We start from the raw sequence: 14,689 nt of genomic DNA, 5'->3' as shown, positions 1-14,689 counted from the left end.
AATGACACTAATCCCACTGCTAGAAATTTTTAAATGGTAAGAGATATCCAGGGTCATGCAATAAGAATGCTCACTTAAGTGAAAGATTTTGCCTCTGTAACAGTAGTCTCTGTAAGTGGGACCGTGGGAGAATGGATAATGTGAGAAAGGTGAAGGATAGACCAATGCAAATTAATTAGCTTGATTTAACTCTTGGCCAGAGCATTAGAGGATGGGGGTGGGGGGTGATGGGGAGTAGCGGTGGTGCTACAGTTGCCCTCATTGGCATCATTTTGAATTTGGAGATTGTAGGTATTAACTTGATTTCAGCTGTGTTATTTTCCTTTTCTCTTTACCTATCTATGCCCAATACCAAGGATATTGTCATCTCTTTGTGATATTGACAAGATTTACATTTTCTTGAGCTTTCCAAAGTTGAGCCAAATTAGTATTAGTGAAGTGAGACTTGTTTTGAATCGTTAATCCAAAGAAAGGTGAACAAGTGTGTATTGAGTTATTAGATAATACCTTCAACAGATAGGAGCTACATATCTAAGATAGAATGCAAATTAGCAAAGCTCTAGCCCCTAACACTGGTGCTCTACCCACCTGTATCTTTAATACACGTCATTAAGAAACTATAGAGACACCTGAACACTGTTGACAATATAGAGAAGAACCATGAAACTGATACCCAATGTCGCTTCTGTGTTATGAGAAAAGGCTGAAGTAATTTGGCCTTTCCAGTCTGGAATGTAGGTGACTGGGCGATGATTCATTAGATTGTAGAGAAAGTTAACCTTAAATATCACCTAAACAATGTGAGTAGAATAAGGTGACATGGGTTGAAACTAGAGAAGGATTGTTTCAAATAAGCATCAGGAAATACTTCACCACAGGAGTGATCAGTGTACACGCAGCATTCGAAATAAAACAGATAAACTAATAGTGCAGATAGAGATAAATAAGTACAATCTAATATCCATTACAGAGACGTGGCTACAGGATGGGATAGATTGGGACCTGAACTTTGAAGGGTATGTGAATTATAGGAAGGATAGAAAGTTAGAAAAAGGTGGAGGGGTGGCTCTGTTGATTAAAGATGACATTAACACAATAGAGAGGGTTGGCCTAAGTGCAGGAAACCAGGATATAGAAGTGGTTTGGGTAGAGATGAGGAATGATAAAGGCAAGAAGTCGCTTGTGGGAGTGGTGTACAGGCCTCCTAACGGGAATCACATGGTAGGACAGGGTATCAAAGAGGAAATAGTGCCAGCTAATCAGAAAGGTACAGCAATTATCATGGGGATTTTAATCTGCACACAGACTGGAACAGCCAGATAAGCAAACGTAGCATATGACAAATTCATTGAATGTTTTTGGGATAATTTCTTAGATCAGCAAGTTCTGGAGCCAACCAAGGAGCAGACTACACTGGATCTGGAATTGTGCAATGCGATGATTTTATGATCCCAGCTGATGTTACCTCTGGGCAAGTCGGATCCCAGGGTGGAACCCAGATTGATAGATCCAAACTTTTATTTTTTGTTTAGAAACGTGGAAGGCGGCTACTGAACAGAGTCATAGGAGTCCGCTGATGAACTTTTAACAAAAGAATAAAACATATTAAACAAGAAAAGATGAAGTATATTACAATACTCCTTTCACCCACAACTATACCTTTACAGATATATACAGCTTTGTAAGGATAACACAAGTTACAAAAGCCATCTTACACTCTAATGTTCACAGTGAGTACACAGTCCATGTAAACTAATAGACGACCTGTTGTCAGGCACACCACACTCTGAAACCAATTGACAGATACCACCCCAGACGTTTGTTACACCATGAGCCACTGAACTCCGTCTTTCATATGAGAGTTTCCAATCTCCAGCCTTGAAGAACACGCTTTGGAATCTTCTCCCAAACGACACTTTCTCTCGGACACCTTCCACAAGGGTCCACCTCTAGGGTTTCGAATTCGCCTTCCAATGTTCCTGTCCTTTGGACCGCCACATGCATTCAGGCTTTGTCTTCCATGCACACTCTCTCAGACACTCAGCCATGCTAACAGAATGCCACTGCTTTACATGCCCATAGTAAGGAGTCACCAACCTTTGGCTGTATCCTTGAAAGCAAACCTAATTTGTTTTAAATCTGTGTCCAGCAGCTTTCTCCCTTTAAGCTTGGAATCTTCCTTTGCTCACCACTCTTAACTTCACTTAACAGGACCTTTTCCAGATCCCTGTTCTTTCCCTTTGACAGGAAGCTTCTTGGTGACCTTTCTGCTGTTCCACTCCCTAATTTTGGCGTCTTCTTCAGTTTGGGACTTGCTATCTGTCCCTCTCCTATGCTGCTTCTCCTGGCAACTCCTTTCAACTAAACTAAAACTACTTTTCTGTTTTCTCTGTCTCTGTGGGTCCCTCTCTTTGGACCCCTATTGCTAGACAACAGCACAGTTTTTTTCTACCTTGTGTTTGTTTTAACTTCCCTTCAAGAGTCATAAAACCTCATTAGAATGCAGGCATCTTTTAAAGTGAAACCAAAACTCAAGTTATCCCCTTTCTTAGCGCACACATACTGAAACACAAATTGAATTTAAAGCTAAAACTCATTCCTAACATCCACAAATACAAAAATAACTTACTAAACTATCCCTAGTTCCTAACAAAAGGATTAATTAATGACCTCATAATCAAGGCGCCCCTAGGGAGGAGTGATGGTGATATGATTGAATTTTACATTCGGAGAGAGGGAGAGAAGACTGGGTTTAACAGTAGTATTTTAAACTTAAATAAGGGCAATTGCGAGGGCATGAAAGCAGAGCTTGTGAATGTGAACTGACAATTTAGTTTAAGCGATAAGTCCATAGAGATGCAGTGGCAGACATTTAAGGAGATATGTCAGAACACACAGATACATTCCAACAAGAAAGAAAAATTCCAAGGGGAGGATCCACCAAATGTGTTAAAGAAGTTAAAGGTAGTATCAAACTTAAAGAAAAAGCATATAATTGTGCAAAGACTGGTGGCAGGCCAGAAGACTAGACAGTATATTAAAAAAACGCAAATGATTAAAAGATTAATAAGGAGGGGAAAATTAGAGTACGAGAGAAAGCTATCTAGAAGTACAAAGACAGACAGTAAGAGCTTCTTTAGATATTTAAGAGTTAACGAAGTGAGCTTTTGTCCTATAGAAAGTAAACCTCGGGAATTAATAAGGAAAATAAGGAGATGGCAGATGAATAGGTATTTGCTATGATCTTCCCTCGAGAGGATGCAAGTAACATCCCAGAAATAGCTGGAATTGGAAAGGAGGAAGGGACTCGAGAAAATTACAATCACCAGGGAAATGGTCTTAGCACATTGTTAGAACTGCAGGTTGACAAGCCCCTGGGTCCTGATGGATTTCATCCTAGGTTCTTAAAAGAAGTCGTTAGTGAGATAGTTGATGCTTTGGTTTTAATTTTCCCAACTTATAGATTCAGGGAAGGCTCCATTAGATTGAAAAATAGGTAATGTAACTCCTTTATTCAAAAAAAAAAGAGGGAGACAGAAAGCAGGAAACTATAGGCCACTTAGCTTAACATCTGTTATAGAGAAGATGTTCAAAGCTATTATAAAAGACGTTATAACAGAGCATTTCGATGAAATCAAGGTAATCAAGCAGATTCAACACAGCTTTGTGAAAGGGAAATCATGTTTATGATCCTAGCTGATGTTACCACTGGGCAGGCCTGATCTCAGGGTGGAACCCAGCTTGATAGATCCTAACTTTTATTTTTTATTAAATATGTGGAGAGTAACGACTGAACAGAGTCACATGAGTCAGCTGATGAACTTTTGACAAAAGAATAAAACACTTATTTAACAAGAAAGGATGAACTATATTACAATACTCCTTTCACCCACAACTATACCTTTACAGATATATACAGATTTTTAAGGATAACACAAGTTGCAAAAACTATCTTATACTTTAATGTTCACAATAAGTGCATGGCCCATGTAAACCAATTGGTCAGATCCACCACATTCTGAAACCAAGTGATAGATGCTATGAATTTCTCATCAACTCCCCGAAACGCTTGTTTCACTGTCAACCAACCAGTCTCATTGAATTCTGTCTTTCACACACCGAGGTTTCTAATCTCCACTCTCCAAGAAGTTGCTTTGGAAACTTCTCCCAAACTGACACTTTCTCTCAGACGCCTTCCACAAGGGTCCACCTCCAGGCTTTTGAACTCTCCTTCCGATATTCCCCTCCCCTGGATTACCAAATTCATTCAAACTTCCATTCATGCACTCTCTCTTAAATGCTCAGCTGTGCCAACGGTACACCACTGCTTCACATGCCCATAGTAAAGAGTTACAGACCTTCAGCCGTCTCTTTGGACCTTCTGACTTTTCACAAGCCTATACCGCTTTGAATCTGCTTCCTGCAGCTTTCGTCTCTTTATGCTTGAAGCTTGGAAACTTCCTCTGCTCCTCACTCTTACCTTCACCTAACAGGACCTTTTCCAGGTTCCTGTCTTTCCTTTGACTAGATGGTTTTCTTGGGACTGCCTTCTGTTTCTTCCCTGGATTTGGGGCCTTTTTTTTTGGTTTCTTTGGGGAAACCTGCTTCTGCTGGCAACTGCTTCCAACTGAAATCAAACTGCTTTTTCTTCAGTTTTTCTATCTCTGTGTGGGTGGGTGGTTCCTGCCTTCCTGGACCCCTGTTGTTAGATAACAACACAATTTTCCTACTCTTGTGTTTGCTTTAACTTCTCCCACCAGAGTTGTAGAAATGCAGGTATACAAACAGCTTTAGACCTGCTGTCTCCCTCAAAAATGAAACTAAATCCCAGGTTTCACCTTTTAAAGTGAAACTAAAACTCACCATGACCTTAATACACCCATACGGAAATATAAATCAAACTTAAGCTTTAAAGCTAACACTCATTCCTAACACCCACAAGTACAAATATAACTTACTTCAACTATCTGTATTTCCTAAAATGTTTAACCAATTTATTGGAGTTCTTTGAAAAATTAACATGCTGTGGATCAAGGGGAACTGGTGGATGTGCTATACCTAGATTTTCAGAAGGTATTTGATACCTCATCAAAGGTTTTGGCGGAAAATAAAAGCTCATGGTGTAGGGGTAACATTTCGGCATGGATAGAAGATTGGCTAGTTAACAGGAAACAGAGAGTAGGCATAAATGGCACATTTTCTGGTTGGCTGTGACAAGTATTGTGCCACAGGGATCAGTGCTGGGGCCTCAATTCTTTACAAAGGGACCCAATGGCATGGGTGCTAAATTTACGAATGACACAAAGGTAGGGAGGAAATAAGTTGTGAAGAGGATAAATAAGAGGATATAGATTAGGTGATTGGGCAAAGAGCTGGTAAAGGGAGTATAATGTAGGAAGATGCGAGTTGTCCATTTTGGCAGGACGAATAAAAAAGAGGCATATTATCTAAATGGTGAGTGATTGCAGAGCTCTGAGATTGAGGGATCTGGGTGTCCTAGTGCATGAATTGCAAAAGGGTAGTATGCAGCTATTGCAAGTAATCAGCAAAGCTAATAGAATGTTATTGTTTATTGCAAGGGGAATTGAATACAAGAATAGGGAGGCTATGCCCCTGTTATATAAGACATTGGTGCACCACATCTAGAGTACTGTGTACACTATTGGTCTTCCTATTTAAGGAAAGATGTGAGTACATTAGAAGCAGTTCAGAGAAGGCTTACTCGATTATCTCCTGGAATGGGCAGGTTATCTTATGAGGACAGGCTAGGCTTGTATCTGCCGGCGTTTGGAAGAGTAAGAGGCGACTTGATTGAAACATAAGATCCTGAAGGGTCTTGACAGGGTGAATGTGGAAAGGATATTTCCTCTTGTGGGAAAATCTAGAACTCGGGGTCACTGTTTTCAAGATAAGGGGTCGCTCATTTAGGTCAGAGATGAGGAATATTTTTTTCTCTGAGGCTTATGAGACTTTGGAATTCTCTTCCTCAAAAGATGGTTGGGGTAGAGTCCTTGAATATATTTAAGGCATAGGTAAATAGATTCTTGGTAAGTAAGGAGGTGAAATGTTATCAGTGGTAGGCAGGAATATAAGGTTAAAATCAGATCAGCCATGATATTGAATGGTGGAGCAGGCTTGAGGGGCCGAATGGTCTATTCCTGCTTCTAATTTGAATGTTCATAGAATAAACTTTCAGGCAGCGTGCAAGCATTAGAATATTTTTTTTAAAAAACATTTGGATGCTACAATGAAATAATAAGGTCTCTTTGCAATAATGAATCAACTGGCTCCCTTCATCTGTAATTATCCTTTATAACTTGTTTCCACATGACAACCCCCACTTACCCCATTAGAGAATTGTAGCATCATGCTTATGTTACTGGACTAGTAATCAAGTGGCCTGAGTTAATGATCTAAAGAGATGAGTTCAAATCCCACCACAACACTGAGGATTTTAAATTCAATTTAATTAAATAAATCTGGAATAGAAAGCCAGTATCTATAATGATGACCATGCAACTACTAGATTATTCACTCCCCAAAGTCTTTCCATAATCCATGAGGCACATTCATGAGTGTGTTAGAATACCATCCACAGGTTTGGATGAGTGCAGCTGTCAATGACACTCAAGAAGCTTGACACCATCCAGGGCTTGATTGGAACCCCATCCATCACAACTTATGATTCTATAGCATCTTTAACATTTTAAACATAAATTATGACCCAAAGCGCTTCACAGGAGCGTTATCAAACAAAATTTGACACCAAGCCACATATGGAGATAGTAGGATAGCTTGGTGAAAGAGATGGGTTTTAAGGAGGGAAGAGAAATTGGGGTGGGGGTGGGGCATGGAGTTCTGGAGCCTAGGGTCTTGGAAGCTGATGGCATTGCAGCTATTTATAAAACCCAGGATCCTGTACCTTTTTAACAACTTTCTCAATTTGTACTGCTATCTTCAAATACTTATGCACCCCAGATCTCTCTTCTTACACCCTTTAAAATTGTACCATTTCTCATATTGCCTCTACTCATACTTCCTACCAAAGTGAACAACTTTTCACTTCTCTGCATTAAATTTTGTCTGCCATATGACTAGTCAATTCACCAATCTGCCTGTCCTCAAGACTGTTACTGAACTCTTTGTTTACTATATTTGAGTATCACGTCATCTGCAAACTTTAAAATTATGCATTATACACCTAGGCACATATATGACCATTAATATATATCAGAAGTAACAGTGGTGCTAACACTGACCCCTGAGGTACACCACTCCCCACTTCTGTCCAGTTTGAAACATAACCAGCCACTCACTGTTACTCTTGATGTTCTGTTCCTTAGCCTATTACATATCCATGCAGCCATTGCTCCTTTAATCCTTCATTTCAGTTTTGCTACCAAGTCTATTATATGGTGCTTCATCAAATGATTTTAAAGTCCATATATGAAACATCAACAACTCTCTCCATTACTTCATCAAAGAACTCAGTCAAGCTAGTTAAACACAATTTGCATTTAACAAACCTATGTTAGCTTTCATAATGCTATATTTATCCAATTGCTAGTTAATTTTGCCCCAGATTATTGTGTTTCAATATTTTCCAACTTCAAAGTAGCGTGGATTAAACAACTTTAAAATAGGACAGGATTTTTTTGCACATTCCTATTCAAAGTAACAGATAACTTGCATATTGCTGGAAAAAAGAGACACGCAGTTGAAGCTTTTCATCTTGCCCTTATCAGAACAGATGTAAGAATGCCATATTTTAAAAGGAACAACACTTTATACTGCATTTACAGTACAATATTTCCTGACCAAAATCTGTGGTTCAGTTTCCCATCAAGCCAATGATTCAAGGGTGAGAAGGAAAGAAGTTGGGGTAGCATAGGGTAGCATGAGAAAGAAAATCCATCACCCTGAAACCAAGAACAAAGGGCATTTGATGCAGCTTTTTTTTTGTTGAGAGTCATGTTTCTGCATACTAAATACAGTTTCTTAATCTGATTTTTTCTTAAACATATTTAAATATGATGTCATCAACCTTAACTTTTGGGCCTCCAGCTTGCAAAATTTAACACAAGCCTTGATACCATTGCTAAACAATTTCATTTTTTTATAATGCAATTCTGAATAAATAGTATTTGATTTGCTAAAAGAAACTTTCACATTGTAGTTATGGTCAGGAAAGCCATTTGGCCCTTCCTAATTGGCTCTTCCAAAGAGATATTAACATCTTACTATCGTAGCATTCAAAATAAATTGTATTGAGAATATCTAGTTCATAGTTTATATGTTTTAGAATATAACTTTTAGTTTTAGGAATTAAAGGTTTAACTGTAGAAAATAGGGGCATGTGATTGAGAAACTGGTAAACAACCCTGAAGTAAATGCAATTGAAACAAGCTTGGAGTTCATTACACTTAAAAGGTTGGGGCCATATTGATTTCAGAGGTCAGAGTTAGCAATTCTGGGAAAGAGGGTTGTAAAACTCAATTAGAGGTAGAAATTATTCATCTGGGTTACTGAATTAAAAGTTATGTTGAAGGTAAAATAATTTGTTTGCATTCATGGTTGAATCATCCCAAAGCATGTCATGTTGTCATCAAGATAGTGATTCAGGGTGGAGCCTTGGGCAGAAGGCTCCCTTGTTCCATGTGTTTGCTGAGAGAATCAGTTTGGGAACAGGCATGGAGAGTTGTAACTTTGCTTTGGTGAAGACTGCATCTCAATGGATTGAGAGATCCAGCAAGTGGTGATGGTCAATTAGGCCTCCATTTAAAGCAGAGAAAATACTAACATTATTGTTCACCATGTAGTATGTGGGTAGGACTCTATCTCATCTTGGATTTCATGAGGGAAAAGCAGCCGGAAAATTTGCTGTAGCTTGCGGTTTGTAGAAGAGATCGACAGTGGTTCTCACAGAGCCCTGTGGCAGTAAGCAGTCAACACCTTCGGAAGCAGTGTGAAGTGGATATTTGTCAGCAACCCGAATAAGGAGCCAAGGCATCCACAGTTGTGAGGCCAGCAAAGAGAGCTAACGCAAAGACTCCCTTAGAATATTACCTTGGAAAAATAGTTGGAATACTAAAGAGAAGTAAAGTAAATTCTAGAGGTCGGTGGCATACCTTTTGGATTGGTACCAGGAAAATGAATACCTCTCACTAGCTTCAAGATTTTGTAAGATTAGGGAACCCTTGAGGGGGGCAGGAAAGTAAAAAGTCAAACTGAGTTTATAAGCTTTGGTGTTAATAGTGCTTACTTTGTTTAATTTCTCTTTATTTGTACAATAAAGTTTGTTTTCCTTAAAAAAAAATCTTGTGAAGTAGCTCTGTCAGTTAATTGTTAAATGATTCCAAAGCTTTTGTTAGAAATTACTACATTAACAATATTACAATATTTATAATTCTCAAACAATGCAAATTTCAAGGACAATTTCTGCCATCCTTTTGCCAGCATTTAGAAATTAACAGTTAATGGGATGTTACATCTGTTTGACACTCAGGTCCAGTGGATGAATACATGTTACCATTTGAAGAGGAGGTTGGACAGCATCCATCCCTTGAAGATATGCAAGAGGTGGTTGTGCATAAGAAATTGAGACCGATTTTTAGAGAACACTGGCAAAAGCATCCTGTAAGTATATTTGTTTGTAAACCATTTGAACCTTACAAGATCAGTTTTGTTATTTGGTATGCTCATCCCACCCCCTCACACTTTTCTCTTTTTATAAAAACTGAGAAAAAAGAATGAATATTTTATTCTGTTTTCTGACCTGGAAGTTGAAAGCTAATTAATCACTGACCATCCTTCATAGTTCCCTTACCAAACAATTAAATCTTTCATCTACTTGAGGTTTTGTTTACTTTTATTTTACAATAAAATAATATATTCTATGTTACATGGAATAATGTGACTGATCTTTATCTGTATATATAGAGAGGTGGTCTTGAAATTAAATTTACTTATGATATCACAATTTTTGAGTCATGCTTTTCATGTCAGTACTTAATAAAAGAATTCTGTATCAGCATTTTTAAATATCACACTACAGTTATGGTCCACTGGTCAATAGATGGCACTGTCAGTGAGTCATGCAAGTCTGCCTGCCATTTCTTTTCAACCAGAATCTGTGATACAAGACAAGCAATATTTGGCATATTTAAAACATTCTACTTTTCAAATATTGGGCATTTGAAGACTTTCTTGCATGCCGTGCTCCACCAGGGACTGCCCCAACATTTAAAATACTCCTGGATCTGCTTTACTTCCTGCCAGTCCAACTACAGAGCCCTGCTCCTGGCTGAAACTACTGTGATCCTTCTAGGTCCAGTCCCGCACCAGATTTTAAATATTTTGGTCAGGATTAATCTCTATTTCTGGCTGAAACTATTCATTTAAAAAAAATATTGGACCATTTATACTTCAGGTTGTGCCCCACTCAGTTTCCCAACTAAGCCCAACTTGCATCCTAGTCATGATCTTGATTTGACCCTGTTCCAACCATTTGAGTACCACTCCATCTCAGCCTGGTTACTAGTTGTACACAGCTTTCTTTCGTCTAGCTGCAAATTTTAGGTAGCTTTGCCCTTTAAGTCTCTCAACCAGCACTGCTGAACTTTAATGTATGAAGCTGCAATTGAAGTTGAAGGAGCTGAATGTGCAGAACCAGTGAAGGTGTTAGCTTTAGTGATCAGTAAGCAATGCTATTGAAGATAAGCCAACACCATTTAATATTTTGCTTCTTAATAACCCCTTAACTCAATCTTTAGACTTCAATATTTTCTTACAGTTCATCCCCCATTCCACTTGGGATTGATTTTATTATCTTTTCCGCACCCCTCATGCTTCTATTTGTGCTTTGTAGCATAGTAACCTTAGCTACCCCAACTGATCAATGTGTTATGAAATAATAGCATAAATCTAACAGATTGATATTGCATCTTTCTGGTATATATTCTAGCAACCTATTGGCACCTTTGATTGCATTAATCTGGATTTTCTCTTCAGGCTAACAGATATTTTATCTGCATTTCCAGCTCCACTTGTTTTTATTTGATTTCTAGTTTTTCTTTATTTTTCTTAACAGAATTTTTCTTTTTTTTTCATTCTCCCTAGGGAATAGCTGTGTTATGTGAGACTATAGAAGAATGTTGGGATCATGATGCAGAGGCAAGACTATCTGCTGGTTGTGTTGCAGAACGCATCACTCAGATGCAAAGACTAATGAGCACGATTACTACAGACAACATTGTGACAGTAGTCACCATGGTTACAAATGTTGACTTTCCTCCCAAAGAATCTAGCCTATGATGGCTACAATGGTCATAAACCAGACCAAGGGACTCTACAACAGAGCTGCTATTTGCTGAATTTATTTGACTGGTTACAACAAACAATTCAGTATCTTGTCCTTACACACTTAACAGAACTGGTAGCCAATGGAATGGCAAGTGGGCAATGGAAGCAACGGGTACCACAGTCAGTCAGTCAGCTGGTATAGAAGACAATGTGTTTGTAGCATGGATCATTCAACACTTCAGTAAACTTCATCCAAGATACTGGAAGATAACGGTTTTCTTCCAGTAAATGAAGCTAAGTGGGTAACAGATGAGTCTTTAAGAACATGTCATACAAGAGCGTGGCTCGCAAATTTGACAACATGAGCGTGGCTAAAAATTGGAGTGCACCAGATAACTGGTTTCTTGTGAGGATGTCTCAGTTCCTCAGATGAACTACTGTTAATTTTTAATAACAGTACCTTTCATTTCAGAAAGAAGGGCAATTCATTTTTATTGCATTTGCTATTTGCGTTCACAAAAGAACTATTGTAATGCCAATATGACATAGCTTGTGAATGTTCAGTGTGCTGCTGTTATATGTATAAACAAATCAAGGTTTTTTGGGACATAGCAAAGAAGCTTCAAGCATTACATTATAACCATAAACCTCCCTCAACAAGGTATACCTCAGTTTCCATATTTGATAAACTATATTAGTACTTTTAAGTTTGATAACACTAACAGATTTGAATTGACAGTTGACCTTAATGTAATTTTATGTATTAAATCACTGCATTTTAAAAAAAGTGTAAACTATACCTTTCTATGCCAATGGGAGAAGGCCATTCAAAAAGTATTTCTGCCTTGCTTTCTTGTGCAAGCTCCATGTAATAATTTTTAACCATGTAGTTGTCTGCTTTTAATAGCTCCTTTGCTACGTGAAGCTTTGAAAATATCTTTTGCCCCAAAATTGGCTTTCAGAAGCACTTCCTTATTTTAGATTTGCTGTGTCTATAGAGAATTCAGAGATGTAAGCATGCTTTTCTGTTTTTAAACTTGCAAGATATAATTAACACTGGAGGTGTTTTTAAAATTTGAATGCTTTTATTTTGTAAAGTAATATATCCTTTGTTTTCCTTTCATTACACATGTAAAGTAATTTTGCATACCTGTTAAAAGTGCAGTCATTAGTCTACTGTGTCACTGTACCAACATAACCTCAGGAATTTGTTACCCCAAACCCTCTCTGTTTTGAGTTGTGGTGACAGTCCTACACTAATTTTGGTGCCATTTCAGTAAGTTTATAAAGAACTTGCAGGGCAACGAGGAACTTTTTTTTAAAGAAATTAATATATGCAATAGATACACATACAAGTCACTGGTACTGACTTCTGTTCCTAAAAAATTACTATAGTTTTATACATTATAGCAAAACAGACGCAAGTCAAAACTAACCACTGCAACTGCTGCTTAATTTACTTTTCAGGGCCAGGAATTGGTTGTCTTTAAGCAAGTGTTAACCATGCATTGCATTGTTGCAGTATAGCTAAATGCTTCAGTACAAAACTGCACAATGTGGGATATCACAAAGGCTGTAAACCTACACTGACTGTGTGAATAGTGATTAGGTGCCAAATATTTTAGATGACACTAAAGTGTTTACTGCATTTCTGCAGTTTTATACTTTGCAATAGGTTTACTGATCAAATTGAAGCTGATTGTGACTGATCTAACAACATTATAAAGTATTTGCACAGTTACAGTTGACTTAGATTTCAGCAATAACCTATTGTAAAAAGCTGACAAAGTATTAGTTAAAGCTGCAGTATATCACTAAAGCAACTTAAAGTCTCTATAATGATTTCTTACAATCCCCAAGCCACGTTAAAATCTATTGTCAAGCACAAATTTGTATTTTAGGCTAAACATTCCTAACCTTTTTAATATTTGGGAGATTCTTTATCCTTAACAGTTCCTGAATTTTTAGCACCAGTGTCTTCTCCTGTAAGTTTGCTTCAATTGGTGGACCATGAGCAGTTAATACTGTATAACAATAATGAACTTCAGGTATCTCAGATTACAGGTCATATGCTAAGGCTATGCAAACTTAGAAAATCAACATTTTAATAATTTTGTTGTTCACAGGTTTTCAACATAACCAGTTTTGTCAACAAAATATTAATGAGAAATTAGTTGGACTATGTTATTTCTATCAAGTAACTGCACAATATTATTTGTGCAACCTTCCTCTTCCCCTTATCATGTTATATTGATTTTTGTTTCCTAGAATATATTGCAGCTTTAAAAAAAATGTTTGCAAATCAGGAACTCACTGTGAATTAATATTTTATGCATATATGAAGTGCTTACTTTTAAAATTGTTTGATATACTGACGAACACAAAATGTTATGCAGAGGCTCAGAACAAGAAAATTCTGATGTCAAAAAATAAAAAAAATCTGTCCCCATACTCCAAGCAGAGAGGGAAATAAAGGGCAAATGCAACGGTGTATATATTATGTCCACTTGTACAAGTTTGGATTAGATTGTCAGCTGGTGTCTGTCTCAAAACACAACCAGGAAGAATCTTCTCTACTGGGTACTTGTGCTATAGAATGTGGTTTGTATCATTCATCCGTAGAAAGATTTTTTAATCACTTTACGAAGCAATGATTTTGTTAACACTTTCGACGTCAGCTCTACCTTGCAGCCTACACTTCACAGGGAGAAATAATAGCCTTGAGATAGGGTAAAATTATTAATTATGCAATATATTAACTATTTCTATTAAGTTTAAAGATCCTCAGACAACTCAAATATTTTGTGGACAGAATGATACAAATGGCATTCTATATTAAGTGTTGCTTACCTCAGAACTTGCCAACAGAGAGTTCTTAAAGCAGTTTGTGATACACATACCTCTAAACAATTATGTTTGCTTAAGTCTGTATCAATGTTCTGTGCATCTGTGGGCACAAATTACTGTAATACTGCATATGTACTTGGGATTTTTTTTGCAAATATCTTCCAAACAGAAAGCCGGGTAAGACCTGGATGGAGAGATGGAAGAGATTGTTAAATATTGTACAGAAACATTTGCTGTTCCCCTAAGAATAAACTGTATAGTGACTGCTGTATGACATACATTCTATATATGAATTGGAGTACATTTGCCGGTATTTTATTTGAAACTTTTTCCTTTATTGCATACAATGTGTGAGATATATACATTATATATATATATATTTGTTGTTGAGAAAAGGTAAGTATCCTGAGGTTGCATTTATCTTCACATCCATGGTGCCCTCTACTTCCATAAATGTAAATAGTAATGCTGCAGGTCTTTACATAGAAAGATGCAGGAAAAAAAACATTAGCTACCTTGTTTGACACTGTCAGACTTGCAT

At 37.5% G+C, this 14,689-nt stretch overlaps 1 protein-coding gene across 1 annotated transcript in view; it reads left to right on the top strand.

The window, feature by feature from the left end:
• LOC121284863 (activin receptor type-2A) overlaps positions 1-14,416 on the top strand; it is a 181,515-nt gene extending 167,099 nt beyond the window's left edge. The window contains exons 10-11 of the mRNA XM_041200695.1: positions 9,506-9,636; positions 11,119-14,416. Coding sequence (XP_041056629.1) covers positions 9,506-9,636; positions 11,119-11,313 — 326 coding nt within the window. The 3' untranslated portion in view covers positions 11,314-14,416. The remainder of the gene's footprint in view (positions 1-9,505; positions 9,637-11,118) is intronic.
• Positions 14,417-14,689: the final 273 nt, after the last annotated feature.

Source organism: Carcharodon carcharias, chromosome 12 (genome assembly GCF_017639515.1).
Source record: "Carcharodon carcharias isolate sCarCar2 chromosome 12, sCarCar2.pri, whole genome shotgun sequence".
NCBI classification, from domain to species: domain Eukaryota; kingdom Metazoa; phylum Chordata; class Chondrichthyes; order Lamniformes; family Lamnidae; genus Carcharodon; species Carcharodon carcharias.
Note: the sequence above shows the minus strand (reverse complement) of the source record. Positions and strands in the feature narration are given on the sequence as shown.